Here is a 20,149-nt window from a genome sequence, read left to right as displayed (position 1 = left end):
TCGGCCGAATGGGCCTCAGCCGCGAGGCCGGGTTCCCCGGGCCCAACAAAAGCCCTCCGAATAAGTCAACAGAAATCCCGAAAACGGATCACAAAGGGGGAAAGTGTCATTTGTCATTTGGGGAGGGGGGGCAGGCAGGGGGCCCGGCTGCTCCTCGCCTGCACCCGAGTCGACACGAGGGGAGGGTCGGCGCCTCGCTGCTTTTTCGGGCATGAAAAGCCACCGGGGATCAGAGAGGAGCCGCTGCTGGACACCCCGGCTCCCCCCAAAGCTGGCGATGGCCCGGCTGCGGCTTGAAGTAATAGAGATGTGAAATGAATCTTGCCTACAGAAAGAAATGAGGAGGTCAGGTGAGGGTAGCTAGCAAATAAACCATAGCCACAACCCTCCCTGGCCTTTGGTATTTCGCTTTTTGTGTCTTAAACTCCACCTAACCACAGAACACCTAAGGCACACCCCAGGCTGTTACAGTGAGAGGCTGTGTGATATTTTAGATTTTATTAAAAAAAATTCCCAGGGGCTGCAGGAGTGCCAGAGAAGTTTGTGCCTCCACATGTTGAGAGCCATGTTGGTCAGGTGCTGCGGCCGTAATGGATGGGTTTTAAATGGTTGTCATGTTTTTGTTATTTAATTATTCAAATGAAACCTCTTGCTGAGAGGAAGAACAACCCGCGGAATGACCTCTCGCGCGTGATTTGATTGTTCGGGTTTTTGCCCTGGTAAGCCTCTTGACAGCGTTTGGAAAAAGGATCCTTGCAGAGCTCCAGGTGACCAACTGCCTACAACACTGCCCAGAGGGATTTGGGTTTTGGTTTTTTTTTTTGCATATTGTGGTGATAACTGGCATGCAGTGTTTCCTCAGGCCACCAGACAGGTCATGCAGGGTTAAGGGACAAATAATTTGTCTCTAATTCCTTCTTTAATAAAAAGTCATGGCTCAGTTACTGGTAGTGCTTTTGGCTGTGCGTGGAGCCTGAGAGTATTGAAAGAGTTCCTGAGATCCGGGGATTTGATGTTGTTGTTTGAAAACTCATCGTCCATCAGGTACGGTCAGTGCTGGCCCATGTTGACCCCATTGGCACGGCTGCTGTGCTCTCCACTGGTCTAGCTCGTCAGCAATAGCCATTCTACTTAAAGCTGTACCTGAGGCTAGCACAGGCAAACTCTATTTTAAATATCTTACGTTTCTTTTTATTCTTAAACGGCAGCATGAAGCCATCCTGGAGGGTTGTAACCTGGCAGTTGCTGAGGGCGGCTGGTGTCGCTCGGGACCCCAGCTGAGCAAATTGAGGATTTGTCACAAGTTCAGACAATGTGTTATGCTCTTTTTGGGATGCCCTAGATTGCTTGTTCAATAAGGAATGAAGTGGAACTGTTTGGGATAGGATGTTTGTGCTGATTCCCCTTTGTTCTTGAGGACAATATTCTCGAGAAGCAGAACGGCTTAATCCAGTCTTACTTGGGGCAAAACCTCCACTCAAGTAAGAGACTCAGGGGGTTGGACATTTTCACAATACATTGATGCTGGGCTCTATGGGAGTTTCTCCCAGTGTCTTGTGTGTGTTAGGTCCAATATATCGATGGTGCCTGGACGATGAAGATAGCTTTCATGTAAGAGCCTCTGGTCTATGAGTAATTGTTTGTTTGTGGGTTTTTTTTTTTTTAAATACTGAAATTCATAAACTGTTTGGCTGAATTGTCTGAGAAAACCACTTGGTCTTTCTCATGCCGTAAGACTAAGTAAACAGATTAGGTGTATTTATTAGTTCAAACAGCTTGAGTGAAATTGAAAACGTAAGATAGCTGGAAAATGAACGTGGTGGGGGGTTCTAGCTGGAGCTCAAGGAACAGCGATTTCTTTTCAGCTTTGTGCTCCCGATTACTTCCAAATAAATCACGTTAAGAAGATTATTTTTAATCCATGTCTATATCAATAATTCACTTGGCCTTACTGGAGTAGTAGAAGAGATGCTTGTGCTTCAACTGAAGCAGCGGTTGGAGCATCGCTGGGGCGTGTCTGCCCTCTTTAGGTGGTTTCCCTTGAAGACTCAGGCAAGAAGGAATGCTTATCGCGGGGACGGCAGCTGATGCCAGCAAAGACGGGCTTTGGAAGTCTTCTCTCTTGGTTCATTACTGTTCAGCTCGGTGGCCGGGCTGTAGCTGGAGTTCACTTGATTGCCAGGGAGCACAGGGGAAAGGAGCAATGGTGCCAGAAGCCGTCTGTCTGTCTGTGATCTTGCTCTCTTCACATCCCTGAAGCCCGGAAAGAGTTTCAGTTCTGATTTCTTATGGAGGTAGCCCCTTCCTGGGGCATTGACCTGCTCTACTCCGGCTGTTTCTTGCCGACTTTCTGCACATGCAGACCCCAGCACAGCCTGGCTGTTTGGCAGTCGCATGCTTGGACTGTCGCCTGGAGTATCAGCCTGTCTGGGTGTAGCCGTGCTCGGTGCTGGAAAACCTCCCAAGGTTAGGAGGAATAGTGATAAAACCCCAGGCGGAGGAAGCACACACTCCATGTGTTTTGGCTTTGGTCATCGTGTATGCTGGGACCTCCTCGCTTTACTGACTGGAAAAGTCAAAAACTATTGCTCTGAGCTATTCTTGGAGGACTTCTCTGTGCAACACACACCTTGTTTATTACTTTTTAATCTTATTTTTAAGATTAACACTTGTCTGGCCTATCCTAAGGTTATGTTAGGTGATCCTAAGACAGGCAAGCAAACGAGCGGGAATGTGTAAATGTGCTGAGATATGCTGACACAGATGTGTAAAATAAGTAATACGTGTGATGTGAAGTACGTATTTGATCATGTATGAGAATGAATGGCTTCAGCAGAGCTCCCCATGCGTCTCTAATCATTTGCCGAACCATTTTGGCAGTGATGTTTCAGTGCCGGGTCTCTGAGCGAGGTCCCGTGGGCACGTGTTGATGAAGTTGCAAGGTTTGGATTGGAACATGCCGCACTAGTGTGACAGATATTTGAATCTGGTTAGGGCAAGGAACAAGTTTGCCAAGTCAGTTCTGAGGCATGGGGGGAAAAAGCAACTTTTGCCTAGAGAAGACATCATCAACTGATCCGAGAGTTTGCCTTTGTCCACCCTCAACTAAAGCTAATTTTTGTCTTCTTTTTTCTTTTTTGAGCATCAGCACCCCAGTCTGATGAAGGGTCGGACATCGATTCTGAACCAGATTTACCTTTGAAAAGAAAGCAGCGCCGCAGCAGGACAACCTTCACGGCAGAGCAGCTGGAAGAGCTGGAAAGAGCTTTCGAGAGGACACACTACCCTGATATTTATACTCGGGAAGAACTTGCACAAAGAGCCAAACTCACGGAGGCTCGTGTCCAGGTATGTATTTAAAAGCTGCCCTCACAAAGGGAATTTCCTTTTCTGCTAGCAAGCCTGTTCTTTTATATTCTTACCTGATCCTGCTCTGGGGTAGAAGGGAAATGCGAAGCTACACTGTTCACAGCCTTAGGGGTTTTTACATCTGTATGTGGACGTTAGTTTTCCAACTGAGTAAGACAACTGCTTTGAAAAAACTTCTGTGTTTTCTCCAGTAATTGTTCCATGGTTACTATGAATATAATACTGAGAAGAAGGTCTGTTACCTCAGTTTGTTTGTTTTACGCATTTGACAGCGCTCTGCATGTAATCGGGTCAGGTGTTGTGCCAGCTTAGAGCTATTTAACTGGTTTCATCTGTTGTTGTTTGGGTCTTTCAGGCATTAACAGAGGAGAGAAAAACATTTTAAAAAGGACAATGTGTCCGTAGAACCACACATGTGAGCAAGGCTGCTGGTGCAGTACCTAAAGTTTACTTTTAGGTTGGCTGTTGAAGTGGACTTGATTTAAACCTTGTAATATTTCTCTTATCTCCACGGTCAGTTGAGGGTTTATTTTCTTTCGAATTAAACTATAACTGCTACAATTTTATGTATACCTGGGTTATCTAGAGCAAGCTAATGTGCTGGAGGAATAAACCATGGTGTTGATCTGAAAAAACCGCTCATGAACCTGGATTTTCAGGTGTCCAAAACCAGGCAGATAGCAGCCAAATAATTCTGGAATTAACTGCACCCTGGAGTTCAGGTTCAGATTATTAAAAAAGTTTAAATCTGAGTTGCAGGTGTTGATAAGCAACTGTGCAGTGGGGCGATGTGGCTTGTGATCCAACCTAGGAAACCAAGTGAGGGCTAACTTGTGATCTAACCAAGGGTACAGGCGAATCTGGTTGCTTTGGCAAAACTCTGTTTTTGTGGCTTGACCTTTGAAGCTCAGCCTGAGGCATTCAGATTCCGCATACTGAAATAAGCAATCCAAAATAACCCTCGGGCTTTTTAAGACAAGCCCGTCTATTGCCTCTTGGCTCTAATATCGAGTATCTGTCTCGAAAGGTCTGGGCTTTTTCAGTTTTACCTGCTTAATGTTTTTGCAGAAGACTTCACACCACATTTCTTGTACGTGTTTGTTTTGACTGCGAGAGAAAATCAGATGTAGGGATGAATTTGTCTGGAAGGCAAACGCAGTGGTGCATGACTCTCTTCTTAATATGTTTACTAAGCGAAATGCTTGCAAAACAGCGTCATATATAGACTTGGGCCAGGTAAAAAACCAAATCAAGCCTTGGGACTCATCTATGTGCAAACATAATACGGATAACTTCCTCCACAAGTCCCGTTAGCAAAGTGAAAGGGATGTAGGATTTGATGTTTTGGGCTACGTTAACTTTGATGGAAAAATACGATAAAATGAAAAAAGACCTTGTTCGTGTTTTTCTAAAGCAATGACCCACAGCTAGAAGAAAAGCAGAACTCTCATTAGCATAACAGCTGTCTTAATGTGGCTTTAACCCTGTGACTTTCTACATTCCTTATGGCTTCCTTGGTTCCCTCGAGACACGTCCCGTCTCATGCCGCTCCTATGATCTACGGCCTCGCGAATTCCCCGGTACCTCCGACACACGGGATATTTTACCTAACCCGGCGTGGAAGAAAGTTCCCAGTCAATCAATGATTGAAATACCAGAACAAAACCTTCCTGGGATTAAGGATGAGCCGGGCTTGAGAGAACCAGCCTGTGGGCAGTTTCCTAGCACACTCCATCTGTCTGGTACCCTTGAAGGCTGGCAGAGTGATTTAGCAGTGGATTAAGGGATCCAGGATTTGCCTTATCAGCATTCAGCACCTCTCTATAGCCCCTTAAAATAGCCACCTATGATGGGCATGAAATAAAAGATGACCTGTGAAAAGGAAAAAAAAAATATAAACCCTAAGAGACTTGGGGCCGAGGGGGCTGGATAGCTGCACTGAGGTAGCTTTCAAGCTTTCTTAGTCACACTTCTTTTTTGGTAACAGTACGACAGAGATCAGAGATACCAGATTTTATAGGGATATACACACAAAGATCTCTTTGACTGCTTCCCGATCAAGCCACCATGTAAAAGAGCTGGCTCTTTGCAACCCCAGGCCAGCTGAGCCCAGAAAACACTTCTTTAATTTTTTTTTTTTTTTCCTCTGGAGCTGTAAGGTCCAGTTTTGCAGAGTTATTTTACATTCTCTAGGAAGTTATTTAATTGATTACAACTGGACCAACTTGCTGTTCCCTCAGTCCCTCCACGTAGCACTTGCATCTCATGTTTTATTTTTTCTGCCCTGCTGCCCCCTGTGCTTCCCCTTTTCCTTCTGTTCCCCGAGGCGGTCTCTGAACACCCATGAAAGGAAGAGTCTTAAACCACCGAACTGTCTATTTTCTCGCTTTCCCACTGTTAAAGGGTAACCAAATTCATCTTTCTAAGCTGGTCAGTTAGAGGTGGGGGGAAAAAAAAGTCTCCTCTGGGCTGAGATCAAACTTGGAACATTTCAGGCCCTTTCTGGATGATTTTTATTTTTTGGAAAGCAACAAGAAATTTGAGAACAGACTTTATGCTGTGACCGTTACTCGTGTACGTCATCGCGGGGACAGGAAAGGCTTTTGGGGAAAGAAGTGCTGCAACAAACTCCACGTGGCAAGTGTCACGACGTGTGTAACTATAACGAATACTTCAGCACTGGGTGAGTTAAAAATGCTCCCTGCCTTTCCACTGGAGGATTGTTTAGTTTTTTCTCCCCCGTTTTTGAGCATAGTGCGGTGTGGAGCCAGGACCACCTCTTCTACCGCCTCTTCCAAAGGCACCCGGCTCTTTTCTGAACGTTAGATGCAGGAGGATGGCGAAACTTCTTTGATCTTGTGCATGCACCAGATACAATTCAGAAATAGGAGCAGAGTCCCTAAGGATGAGCCTTCATTTGAAAATAAAATAGGGAAGGAGAGGTTAAACTTTTGCAGATCGTGAGTAAAAATTGCAGCCATGTGGTGCGTTACTGGTCCAGTTTAAAACCTCACTGAAAACCATCATTACGGTGCAGTGGCCTGTTTTTACCGACTCAGTTTGAAGGAGGATCCTAAAAAGTGATTTTTTTTGCCCAGCGCAGATAAAGATCAAAGGCTCTTCCCGTGCTTCAGAGCAGCTCGATTATGGTTTCTGTAACAACCAGCGCATACAGAATGATGAAGGGAGCATCTTTTCCTTTTCGATTCCCACATTGGGCTTATTTTTAGACCTGGATGAACCAGGAGAACTTTGGCAGCAGCTCAAAACCTGTTTCAGATCGACGGTCTTTTGGCGAAGGATTTGTTTTTAATATTTTTTATTTAAAACGTGGTTCAAGTTTGTCCCTCAGAGGACCAGGAGCCTGCCTTGGCTGCTGGGGGCTGGCCAGCCAGACAGAATTTTTTGGGGCTGCGTGTTAAAGGCAGGGCCCCCCAAATTATCAGAAATGTGATGGGTGAGGCTTGTGCGTCGGAGAAAGTTGAGGATGTGGCCCCAGCTGCGTGGGATCGTGTGGGGCAGGAGGTCCTGGCACACTATCTTCTCGTTCGACCCCAAAAAGCAACAGGGAAAAAGCTGTTTGGATGCTTTTAGTCCATGAATAATGGTGAAAAAGCAAGAGAAGTCAGGGAGAATTCGGAAACATGAGTATGTGCCTGCCTGAAAAGGTTCTTCTCGGCCAAATTCCAGGTTTAAATTGGTTTGCTTGAAGGGTTCCAAAAAGGCAAAAAAAAAAAAAAAAAAAAGGTTTAACAAAAGAGCACGTCTGAAAATTCAGGCAGATCTCTCCAGGCTACTAGGATGGGGTTGAATGTTCCCATGTCAAACTTGTAATCAGCTTGTAAGCTTTTGTAAAACGCTTGTTACAACCTCAGCAAATAAAATGAGTCCCAAGAGCTTGGAAGTCTTAAGTAGCCAGAAGAAAAATTATTATTTTCTTTTTTAAAGTGCCGTGTTTGCGTATCGTTTTCTTTGTTTCACTGTGGTACAGGCAGGGCAAGAGGTGGTTTGGAGAAGAAAAGAGTGGCAGGAAAAATCCCAAACCTATTACTCTTAAGCCTAGTAGTAAGGTAGTAGTAAGGTTTCAAAGCTCTGAGGTCCAATTTCTCCATTTTAACAGTCTCAGTAGCAGACAGTGAAAAGCATTCAGTGGGAAATCATGGGAGAGGGGAGGACCTGTGCCAACAAACAAACAAAAAAAGTCTTAATTTGCCCTCAGCTCCTCCAAAATGGTTTGAGCCTTGTGCGCTCCTACGGGGAGGTGGGAGAGAAGGAATGCGGGGCAGATTCAGGAACATTGAAGACCTTTCAGCAGATCTTTACAGTTATTCCTGATGTGGTTTGTGGAGAATTTCTGGTGCCTTTTCTTGAGGCTGTCCCTCTTGCATCATGTATAGGATAAAGAGAGCAAATGCTGCGTGCATTCTTCTAGTAGATATAACCCTGTAATTGCAGATACTTTCCACCCCCCTTGGGGTAAAGGAGAAATTCTTCTGGGTAAATTAGCCAACTACAAACATATGCAGGCCCACGAAGACATATTTCAGTATAGAGGAAAAGGGATGTGATTTTGATTCTCTTGTTCTGGTCCCTGCTGCCCAAGGGCTCAAATTAGTGGCGCTTTAATTTATAAATACACAGTTCAATTTGCTCATTACTTAACGTCTTGCAGAACGATTCGGCTGCAGAGTTTTAGAAGTGTTTGTGCGGGATGGAGTCAAAGTCTTTCCAAAGAAACCTATGAGAGCTGAGTTTGTTTGGGTGGGGTTTTCAGGGTTGGGGGTTTTTTTTGAGTGGGGATGGTTTTTTGTTTGTTCTTGGTGTTGTGTTTCAGCCCCGCTGTCGCCGAGGACTCCTGCTTGCAGGACGGTCAGATTTTGTTGGAAATACATAAATTTTGGGTGAAGGCAGGGATGTGGTTATCATGAAAAATATCATAAGGCAAAAGGGGAACAATTCCCCCCCTAACGCTGGGTCTAAAATTAGAAGTGCCATTAACAATCCATCAGTCTTTGGAGTTTGTGTGGTTTTGGCACCGATGCTCGCGATGGTCAGGGCTGTGTATAGCAAAATAGCCACGGGTTTTCTGCAAAATTCACATCTCGAATGTTTTGCCCTGTTGGATCAGAGCTCTTTTTGCCTTAAAAGCACATAGAGCGCTCTGTGTTTATGATCAGGCTGTTGAAATGTCAAGGCTCATTACGCTGGTGTGTTCCCAAGTGAATAAAAGCATCTTTTAAAGAATATCCTGTTGAGGTCAATGCAATAAGATGTTGGCGTGAGCACTGGCAAACTGCTTAAAGGAGAAATGATAATAAGAGGCAGGACCTAATTATTAGAAAATAAACATGGGAGAAACCTGTTAGTTCGCCTCATCCATTTTACATCAGTGCAAAATATTTTTTTTTCATATATTCTATCGCGGTGTGATTTCTTTTTTTGGTTAGTGCAGTTCCAGATGCTTGAAAAACTGGAGCCTCCAATACTTGCGTTCCTTAGAGAACGATTTCTTTCTTTCTTTTTTTTTTTTCCTTCTAAATTTCCTCCTCTTCAGTGGAGGACATAGTGGCTTGGGGCGACTAGGTTTATTTTTTAAGTCTTGGTTTGATGTTGGCAAGATTTTTTAGGATTTATTTAATTGGCAAGTAACAGTGCACGTGGATTCTTCATGGTGTGTGCCGATTTAAAAAAAAAAATAAGAAAAAATCCTGAATGCCTTTGAATAAGTTAAGGCAACTCAGCATAGTCTAAGTGAAATAGTATGACTTAAAAGTGATAACAAACTAAATCATTTCAGTTAAGATAGAAAGCACAGAACTACCACTGAATAAAGTTTAGGATCTGGCTAATTTTAATAAATGTTACATAAAATATAAATAAAATAGTTGGGTTTGTTATGTAGTTTTGAGTAATTTTTTCTTGCCTGTCCAAAACTGATTTTGAACTGAACTCTCCTGTTTAATTGTATTTGTGTTTTTTTTCCTCCTGTCTTACTGTTCCTTTATTTCTTCTTCGTGTTCCGCCACACACAAGGTGTGAAATCTGGGGTTGCCTGGTATAAAACAGGAATTAAACGGCGCTGCCAACCGAATTTCAAGCCATGTGAAAAGGGTGACAGTAAACAGGAACAATAGTAAAAAATATTGTGTTAAAATGTCCCGAGTTACAGATTCAGCACTTCACTGTGTTCGTTTCTAAAAAATGTGCAAGTTGGGGCTGTACTCAGAGTCATTTTAATAAGTTCTTTAAAATATTTTCACTGAGGCAGGTCCGAAGGCAGGTTCCTGCACCCCTGAATTTAACGGGGCTCTGGGTGGGCAAGAGAGGTCAACTATGGGTTTTGTGGTACCGTGGAGTGCGTCTCCGTTTCGGGGGGGTTTAGTTAGGTTCCTGCACCCCTGAATTTAACGGGGCTCCAGGTGGGAACAGAGCTCAGCTGTGGGTTTTGTGGTACCGTGGAGTGTCCCCCCATTTCGGTGGGGTTTAGTGTGTACCCGCAGTTCTGGGAAAATGCGAATCTAGAAAACGAGTCCCAAAATCCGCCTATAAAAAAAAAAAAAAGGCAAAAGCATAAGGTTGGGCATTAATGCAAGTCGCTTGCTCCTCGGTTAAAGCTTGGGATCTGCCTCGTTTTTAATAAAGGTCTATGGCTTGAAGGCAAAAGCTTATCTGTAAACAAAATCTTGTTACCTCGTTTTCCTCAGTGAAACTACGGGTGTAGCTGGGTTAGTGCTCCCAAAGCACTTGAAGATCCTCAGATAACCCTTTCGACCTGAAGAAGGGCGAGTGTCACGGAGAAAGCCGCAGTTAATGACCCGGCTAGGCTAATTACAACACGCTTGCTGTTCCCCGCTCCCTCTTGGGTCTCTGTGATCCTTCCCAAGTGCTCTTCTGGCTCTTCAGCGAAGCCTTTTCCTCCCTCTTCAGCATGTCTTGCCCCTTTCTCTTTCTCTTCCATCCAAGTTGAAGGCTGGGCAGGAGCGTAAGGCTGGTGGGCTTTGGGAAACGCAAGCAGCTGAATCTGTGAGAAATTAAGGTTTAAACGTCAGGGAGAGAAGCAGAGGGTAAGGAAAGAGGTGGAAAACGAATGTAGGTGTCTATAGGATTAGAAAGTAAAATAATATTGCTGAATCTAGACTTATCCTTTAGTCTTGCTCATCGCAGGTCTTGCTTCCCCACCCCAGTGCCTTGTCCCTGCCAGCGGCTTTCACAAGTGGTTCGTATGGAGGCAGGGAGAAAGTTAGGATGTACTGCAAAAAAAAAAAAAAAAAGAAAAACAAGCAAAAAACATCACAAGAGAGAAATTCCTGAGGTGGATCAGAGGCTCCATCTATCCCTCTGTCCCAAATCTTAAATTGGGGTGGGAATGTGTAATTGAAGAGTAGGTGGTGTGACTGAAGGAGGAGGCAGCTGCGTGAACTGAGCGCAGAGAGGCTGAAGCCGGGGCCAACTCCGCGGTGGCAGATGGCCCACGTTGGAAACCAGATGGCCCAGCGAGTCCCACCACTCCCGCTATGAAACAGCGAGCGGCGGCCAAGCCCAGAACGTTGTTACGCCCTTGTGTAAGGGCCACTTGTGGTTTGTAAATGACGCTGTGCCTAGAAACGCAGGCTGCGAGGGCTCTTTCATAAGCCGGCACGGGCTGCTGGCAGGAAGGTGGCAGATCTGAGATTACTCTCGTATCTCTTCCTTTCTTGGAGGCAATAAGAATCATAAAGACTTGGAAAAATTAAAACGTGCAGAATGACATGAATGAAGATTTTTAGCAAAACTGTGCCGCTGATCCAACCCTGTCCTGGGAACGAACTTCAAAGTGGGTCTGAAATGCCCGTCTACTGCTGAAATCCTGATCTACTGGTCATGTCAAGTTTATTAAGGGACATTTTGTACATATCATGAGTACTTGAAAACTCACTGGGAGGGATTTATGTGTTTTGCACACGCTGCTTCTATTTTTCCAATGAAAAGTTTCAGGTTCTGTTTATCGTTAGGGAGGGGAATACAGCGTCGCAGCGTAAAAGCATAGGCACCTTCCAACAGCGCATTAAGAGACGTCGTTATCTTGTCGGCAAATGAAATATGAAGGCAATCCAACCCAGACCAAATAGGTCTGGCTGGCACTTGGGTCAAACGGGGAGATGTTTTCCCATTCTCGTGAAATCTGGCACGATATGGATAGCGATCGATAGCTATTAAAAGTGCTAAAGGTGAAAACATTTCCTCAGGAAAGGCTCTATTTGAGATGAAACGAGCCTGCAGAACCATGGAAGTGTGTGCCAAGGGCTCCTTCTTGTCCAGGAGCTCAAGCCCAGCGCTCACTTTCTTGTACCCCTCAGATACTGGATGTGTTTAAAATTCGACGCCGTTATTTCCGATGCACCCGCATTAAACGTATGACAATCAAACTGCCCTTAATTAAAACATTCATAGGTCTGGTTTAGCAACCGTCGCGCTCGATGGAGGAAACAGGCAGGAGCCAACCAACTGATGGCTTTCAACCACCTGATCCCAGGAGGGTTTCCACCCAGCGCCATGCCGACTCTGCCCACGTACCAGCTCTCCGAGCCCTCTTACCAGCCCACCTCCATACCCCAAGGTACAGTAGCCCACAGGTACTTGGTTAAAATAGTGGTGTCGGGGGGATTCGCTGCGTTGTTTTCGATGGTGGTGTGCTGGAAACTTCTGGAAGTGCTCCGAATATTCATATGAAGGTGGGGAAAAACAGCATCTCTTTGGACCAACTTGGTTCACATCAGACAGAAGGAAGTCTCAGCACGGTTAAGAATTTGTCTTAACGTTATTAGAAGTTCAGTGAAGTTTGATGCATTGGGGCTGTGGAGGGAAGAGAGCCTCTAATCTAGGCCAGATTTTGCTGTTAAAGGAAAACCTTACAGGTGAAATTTAAAACAGGTTACTCTACCATTCTTGCTCCCTTCTTGAGGTTTGGATCCAAACTGTTGGTGGATGTTCTAATTAAGAGAATTTTTCAAAGTGCAGGGCTTCCTCCCATCCATTGCCAGGTTCGCCAAAAACTGTGTTAGAACTTCTGTGCTGTGACCAGGAGGGGAAAGCCTGCCACCAGGCTTCAAACCAAAGAAAGCTTTTTTTTTTTTTTTTACATATGTGAACATATAACAATATATATTTAAAATATTGCTGTATCAGTTCTGAACAATATGTGCCTGATTATCTGAACACTGCATGCATCTTGTTACGATTTTTACAGTATGTCTAAGAATTTTGGTGGGATCTTGCCAGGCAGTTAAAGATTATATGAAAGGTTTACCTTCCTACCGAACCGCTACTTATGACGCGGGTCCTGATGCAATCCTCTCAAGTTCACATAATGAACTTATTATGCCAGGAAAAAAAAAGGAGACGGGGGGGTGGAGAGGAAAACCTATCGACATGTTCCTTTTGCTTCCAGCCGTGTCTGATCCGAGCGGCACCGTCCACAGACCTCAGCCTCTCCCTCCGAGCACCGTGCACCAAAGCAGCCTCCCGTCGAACCCCGAGAGCAGCTCTGCCTACTGCCTCCCCAGCACCAGGCACGGATTTTCCAGCTATACAGACAGCTTTGTGCCTCCGTCCGGGCCCTCGAATCCCATGAACCCTGCCATTGGCAATGGCCTTTCACCTCAGGTCAGTCCTGTGTTTGCAGACAGAGGATTTGCTGTATCCCAGAACCAAAGAGTCTATTCCCTCAGGCCACGCTATAATGAATTGCCAAATTTAAACCATAATGTATTCTTTATACAAGCCACATGATTTTAGTTTGCTAGTTTCCTTCTTTTTTTTACTATTTATTTATTTTTTTTTTCCCTCCTACTGGCTGAATCAAGAGTCATAGCTTATCCCTCATTTCAAGTGATTTGTAAGGGAATCATGCAGCCTTCACGTTTACATTCGGTTGTCAAGCATTTGGAAAGCGCTGCTATTCTCCTGAAGCTCCGCGTAGTTTTTCTGTGACTAAAATCTCTCTCTTTAAGATAACCTCACCGAGGATTCACCAAACAGTCGGAGGAAATTACAGGCGAGGAGTTCCGAGGGCTGAGCGGTGTGCGCCGAGAGGAGCTGTAATCGAGTTATAAATACGTAAATTTAGGAGTATTCCTGCTCTTTGGCAATACAGAAATGTGAGAGCACCGTAATTGTTTTTCTAATTTGCGTGTGCTCTTTTTAGGAAATGATGTTAATAAATTGCCTTGGTAATTGAGTGTTAAAACGTTGGTTAAATTTTCCTACACGCAGCCTCTGTCTGAAGCCGACGTTATTAGTTAAAGCTTGAACGGGGGGTGGTTTTTTATTTTACTAGCGAGAGCTTTGCCCAGGTGCTTGGAAAGAGATGTCTGCGAAATTCTGAGGAGTCACAAAGAGGATGCAATCTATAATTACAATCAGGAATCTCTTCCGGGCTGAAAGTGAGAGTTTTAACAGCTTTATCTGCTTTCTACCCTTTCTTCCTCGCAGTGGTTAGAAAAACAGAGAGAAGCTCAGAATGACACAAATGAAAAGTGAAAAGACAATTATACTCAATTACACACTAATCACTGACTATCACCACTGCCTAAGCAGGGAGAGGGCATTCTAATAGGCAGAAAATGAGATTTTAATGGCACAAAGGGTGGCCAAAATAACGACTCGTCTATCTTTGCCTCCTTCGTTTTCTTCAACTTGTGGTTTGCATCTCGGGAGTACGGTTCCTGGTTCCTGTGCAACGGTGATAACTCTGTGCAGCTGAAAAGTTCAAAGGCACTGGAGTTGAAAAGAATGAATAACAAAGGCAATGAAATAAACATTTTTGCCCAAAGGCAAAAGTTCATAAACCCTTTTTTGTAACAGTAAATGTAATTAAGTTTCACAGATTCCTATAGCATAGAGCGGGGCACAAAACTTTACGGTTCGGAACCTCAGGAAGAAAATACCAACAGCAAAACAAACGGATGCACTTCCAGCAACACTTGAATGGATTTTGTTCTGAAGAATTCTGCTTTCTAACTGCAATCTCTAACAAAAGCCGTGACATTATGTCAGTTGCTTCATTTTTCTTTTTTATTTTATTTTTTAAACAGCCAGTTTCGTAGTGTGCAAGGCTTCCGCTTTTTTGACATAAGTATCTTTCTGGGATTCAGTGTTAATCCACCAAAAGTAGATGTTGGTGTCAGTTTAACTGTGTGTTGGTTCTGGCTATGGCAAATGTGATCTTTTTTTTTTTCTTCCTCCTTTTCATAAAGCTTTTATTGTCCATGATGCAGAAGTGGAGCACAACAGCAAAGAAATCTTGTGATGTCCGGGCAAAGTGGGACAAAAAAGTGGAGCCAGGTTTGCTCCACCCCAAACTCTTGCTGATTTGAGGTCTGAGCTAATCAAAAAGGAGTTTCTGGAGCACGTGAGAATCGGTTACAGTTCTTCTTTACACCCAGCCCTGTCTTTATGCCACAAAATATCTCTTGATTCGTTTTTTGAGGGTTTTATTTTTTACGTTTTTGACACCTTTTTGTAGTTCAGAGCTCCTGGCCACATCCTGCACCTCTACCAACAGGTCTGGCAGGAGGTGGATCAAAGCTCGTAACTAGACTTCATAGAAGTGGAATTATGAAGCAAATTGTGAGCAACAAATTGTAGCAAAATGGTGAATGTCTTTGTGTCTTGAAAGAGCCTCGGACACCGGTCCCGTAGGTTGGGATGTTGCTGTGTGTGAGCTGCCCCTCGAAAGCCGGTCCCTCTTTGGGGATTTTGGTGGAGAAAGAGGAACGGGAGTTTCTCCCGCTGAGCGGGCACGTTGCGGTGCCCTGCGTGCGTGCACAGAATTTCGATGAGGAAGGAAGAGGGGCTTTTTCCTAGCCAGTGGGGTTTTAGACCACAATAAATCTGGGTGTGTGAGCAATTAACATAATGTTTGCACCCATCCATGTCTCTCTCGCGGGCAGGAGCTCTGGATGTCCTGCCTGTAAAGCTGAATTTACGGTGACTTTTAGCAGGAGGGAGCCTTTGTCTGAAGCTCAAAGAATCTTTTGTGATTATAAAAAAATAAAATAAAACCAAAATCCAAACAAACCCCTCAGAACAAGCAGAAAAAACTTGAATACTAAGATTCCCAAGATCATACTCTTACCAGATTTTAACCTCCTTTTCCCTTTTGACTTCCATTTATTCCAAATGAGGGTCTGACACGCAGATGCCTGGGAACGCTTTGTTTTCCATGCGGGATGTTTTCTTTCTGACTTTGTTCTTGAACAGGATGGACAAACATGTTGTGGGCAAGTGCTGGGTGAAGGCAGAGGCCAAGCAGGGGTGGCTAGGGTGCTGTAATTTAATTTTCATCCTGTTAGCCTTGAATTTGGAAGTTAGATTTGGTCAGGTTTAGGAAGCTGAACACTCCATAACCATACCTGTATCATAGGCTGGATAATAAAAGGTTGTTGCCCTTTAAAAGGAGAAAGAGTCCCACCTTGTGAATATTTATGACTTTTTTAACACCAAGACAGGATCTTGGTGAATTGCAGGGTGAATGATTATTCTCCTCATTCATCTGATTTACTTGTCACTACTTGGCTGTGGTGAGAAAACTTCTCTTTCCAGAGGTGCAAAGCGTTGGCTTTTGGGGGAATAAGATGGGGATTGATGTCCGGAGGGGACTGGTAGCCAGGAGCGTCCTTGTTTGTGCTTCCTCATCTGCAAGCACGCTGCCTCAGCCAGAGCTCTTTAAACATAATGTCGGAACAGGAGATTATTAGTGTGTAATATATGTAAATTGCGTATTTTTATGTCTTCTATGCCTATTATGCAGCTTCTTGCCGCTCATGCATACGTTTACGGGAACACTGTATTTCCTTTTCAATTCAGGTCTCGGTTGCTCGGCACATTTTATTTTAATGAACGTTTGTTCACCCAAAATTATTAGGGAGTAGCCACTGTGTGTGCGCGGGACGGGCACGCTTTGGGCTCGGTGCGTGGCTCCGTGATCCTAGTGGGAGTGGTCATCGCCTGTCCTTCCCCGTGAAGCAGAAGAGGTGGCTGCAAAACCACTCATCTCGCAGGTGCGCGGTGTTAGTGAGGAGCAGAGTTGTTTTTCAGACAGGCTATCAATATTTGGAACTGCTTCATTTAAGATAAGGAAGGAGGCTTTTCCGGTCTCCACGGGCATCCCCTGACCTCGCCAGGTGCTTTTTATTAGCGTCGAGGCAGTGGAGTTTGCCCCACGCCTGTTTAACGTGTCTCCTGCTGGGCATAATTTTTTTTTTTTTCCCCACTCTACAAAACTTGTGAGATCCACTTTTTCCTCTTCCTTGTCATCTTCTCCCATAATCGAGTCAAGCCCCAGTGTCTTTGAAGGCTGCAGCTTCAACATGGGAAGCGGCTCGGATGTTGAACGGGTTGTGTAGATTGTTAACAACAGTCTTGAACAAAGTTTGCGGTTCTCATGTCGTTACCTGGAGCTCAGGATTCATCTGGATAAGAAAATTCCAAGCTCTTCCGTGAACAGTAGTAAAGATGCAAGCTGTTTCGAGGTTTCTTTCTTCTTCTGTCAAAACATTTCACTGCCTGAGTTTAGGAATTATCCCGTAACTCTCTTGGTGAGATACGTTTGAGGCAATTGGCTTCTCTTAAGTCTTTGAGAGCACTTGGTTTTCATTAACCTGAAGTAGGGATCTGACGGCAGCAGTCGAGTTGGTTAGATATGTTCCTATTTTCTTGTTTTAAGGGAAACACAGGATATTGGTGGCTAAAAGCTTGCATTCCTTCATTAAGAGGGGAAATAAAAGCACCTGTTAATTAATTATTCTTTTTCTTACGCCTTCTGTCAAATCCCTGTGCAACCGGTTGCTCCCAGAAATATTTCATTTGGCTCCAAGTCCCACACCAACGAGAAGCTCTTGATGTTCATCACGATGAACTTGGCTTTGAGAGCTCTTTGCTTAATGACCCAAGAACAGAAGCCAGAGGTCAGGGCTTTCTCTGTGAGGAAGAACGTTGGTTCACGTGACAGCGTTTTCATGAACATGAGTGGGTTTTGTGTGGGATTTTCTTTAAACCAAAAAGTTAAGTGGGTGGGGTTTCAGGGGAAAGCAGACCTCCTCCTACAGCTCAGAAATCTTACGTGGAGATACCAAAAAAAACCTCTGGACTTTTCTGGAAATCGAAGCCGATTGCACTGTAACTTCCTGAGAATAAATATTTAGACATATGATTAAAATATATAGAATACATAAAACCGACACAATATATGTGAAACATCAGTTTCTGGGGTTTTTCTAACCATTTTTTAATGACGTTACTCACAAAACTTGCCTTCTCTTCCTCCATAATAACTTGCACCTTTTAGGATGTACGCAGGTAGAGTATTCAGCAGCACCGCAGCCCAGAAAATAATTTTTTGCTTTTGCTACATGTAGAAGCTCAATTTAAACCGCTTGTTAAATGAAAGTATCGGTCAGCCCTTCATAAAATGTAAGACTGGCACACACTGGTGAACTCCTAATTCTTTAATGAATTTATGGAATAGAAATATCAACAGGAATCTGGATATTTACATTTTTATTTGATTAAGGCTTGGGTACATGAATGAGGGCTTTGCTGTGAGTAATCACAGATGGCTCACTTGAGTCCTTAATTATGCTCTATGTTTTAGATTATTATTTTTTTAAGGTACTAAAAATACCAGAAGAATGTATCAGGTTCAATTCCCTTCCAAATTTCCTACCTCTTTAGAGAGAACTGCTTTATTTTTCCTTCACTTTTGCTGGGATATCGGTAATGGGTCATAATTTTCTTATAAAGTCTGAGTGCTTAGTAAACTCTTCCTCACCAGTTGGATTCCTCCAGTTCTCTTCTCCTCCCTGCATTTATGGATAACTTTTACTGCTTTTACCCAAACGGATGGGATTTCAGAGCAATTTCCTCACGGTTGGTCCATGGTTTACACGTAGGTGTAGATCACAGAGTAGGTGGTAGTGTAGGGCCAAACACTGAGTTTGGGGAAAGCCTTCCTGTGAAAGTTTTGCAGATCTCATCTCCCTGGCTATCTGCCGACAGAAAGCACTTAGCGTTTGAATGTGTTTTTCTTAATTAATTAATTTATTTATAATTAAAAAGGGGTATTTTTGGATCGTTTTGGGGTTTTTCTTTGGAGAAAACAAACCCCTCTATCCCAGTTTGGAGGGAACGTGTGTGAGAACCCAGCCAGTGACAGCTGGGCTGTGTTCTGTGATGTCCAGAATCCTTCTGTTGTGTTTTGAGTTGGGTAGAAGGTGGGAGGAGAAGAGTTCACAGGCAAAGAGCAACTTAATCTCAAATTCAGGCTTGTTTCCAACTGCTGTTATTAATGAAGCTTAAATTCAAGCATTTAAACTCACAAGCCTATAATCATTGAGACTGCCTAGAAAGGGTTTGAGATGTTTAGTTATTTGCATCCACTTATATATTCATATATATTATTCATATAAATTGTGGGTACATGTTATCTTTGGGCTTTGTTTTACCTTTCCAGTTTGGAAGCTTTTTCCACGCAACCGTGAGCTTCTCTTTTCGCATTATTTCGGTAACGTTACCTTAGTCCCGTGACTCCACCATCCAGCACCTGAAAAAAAGACACGAGTTTCGTGGCACACGCTGATAATATTTTGAACATTAGTGATCTCTAGATAAAAATATAATTCATGAAGGATCAAGTTATCCTCATAATTATCTTGAATGCACACCGGGGCACCTTCTCTAATTCCCACGTGGCTCCCGTGGGGTGAAATCAGTGCGAGGTCTCACTTGATACGAGTACACGGAACGTCAGAGCATCAGGTGTTGGGCACCAGGGTATTTATTTACTCCTCTTTTCCTAAACCAAGCCTGTGGTTCCCTGTTTTTGGCACAAAATTCTCGGGTTCCTTCATGTCTTCAGCACAAATCATCGTGTGTATAAAAAGAATCGGCAACGTGGCTGTAGGATCCTGCTGGTGTAGCTCCACGTAGCTAATTAATTTTAACGAATCTCCAAAATTTCTCACTCCAGTGCGTTACGACCGTCCTTTCTGTGTTCTTCCTCGTGCGATAGTTTGGTTTCTAGAGATTTTTTCGCAGCGCCAAGAGTTAACAGCAGGTAACGCCGATGGTTCATCGCATTTTCAGTGTTGGTGATGAATGAGGGTATCTGACCCACATCTGTTTTGCATTAGAATGGAACATTGCCCTGACATCGTTAGGAGCATTCGTCAAGATTCCCTGGACAGAGCTTCTGTAAATTACATGCTGCAAATGTGTCAGGGTCAGATAAGAGGATATCATTAACTCCGCTGAAGTTTACTCATGATTCTGTCAGTTCAACTTAATACGTTAACTGCCAACGATTTTCCTTGAGCTGTTTCATTAAATCTTTCGTTCACAGGAGGGGGGGGGAAAAAAGAAAAGAAAAAAGTATCACCACACCCCAAAATATCGCACATGTTCTTTTCTCATAAATCATATTAATTGCAGACATGGTCACAAAGCATATTAAATGCAGGCATGCGTAAATGAATTAAAACACATGAGAATTTTATTGTGCCTATGGTAGGTCCTACATCCGAAAATACCAACCGCGTGAGCGGGCGTAATGTTTCGTTTAAACGCCATCGGCTTGCTCGCCGTCGAGCGGCCTTTATTTTGTCGGTAACGGAAAAGTATTTCCTAATAGCTGTTAAGGGACCAGATGTTGGGGACTGTGGGCTCGGAGGGTTTCAGCATTTGGTTTTTCTTTCTGGGTGGCATCCTCAGCTGGCCACGGTTGCCCCCAGCGAGGGCTTTGGCC

The 20,149-nt window shown here is 44.0% G+C and overlaps 1 protein-coding gene across 1 annotated transcript in view; it reads left to right on the top strand.

Annotated features, from left to right (window-relative positions):
• The first annotated feature begins 211 nt into the window (after positions 1 to 211).
• Positions 212 to 20,149, top strand: part of LOC104271859 (paired box protein Pax-3-like) — a 23,585-nt gene continuing 3,647 nt past the window's right edge. The window contains exons 1-5 of the mRNA XM_009866669.1: positions 212 to 298; positions 1,418 to 1,481; positions 3,143 to 3,348; positions 11,800 to 11,965; positions 12,797 to 13,011. Coding sequence (XP_009864971.1) covers positions 212 to 298; positions 1,418 to 1,481; positions 3,143 to 3,348; positions 11,800 to 11,965; positions 12,797 to 13,011 — 738 coding nt within the window. The remainder of the gene's footprint in view (positions 299 to 1,417; positions 1,482 to 3,142; positions 3,349 to 11,799; positions 11,966 to 12,796; positions 13,012 to 20,149) is intronic.

This window comes from Apaloderma vittatum, unplaced genomic scaffold (genome assembly GCF_000703405.1).
Source record: "Apaloderma vittatum isolate BGI_N311 unplaced genomic scaffold, ASM70340v1 scaffold14063, whole genome shotgun sequence".
NCBI classification, from domain to species: Eukaryota; Metazoa; Chordata; class Aves; order Trogoniformes; family Trogonidae; genus Apaloderma; species Apaloderma vittatum.
This window is presented reverse-complemented; position numbering and strand designations above follow the sequence as displayed.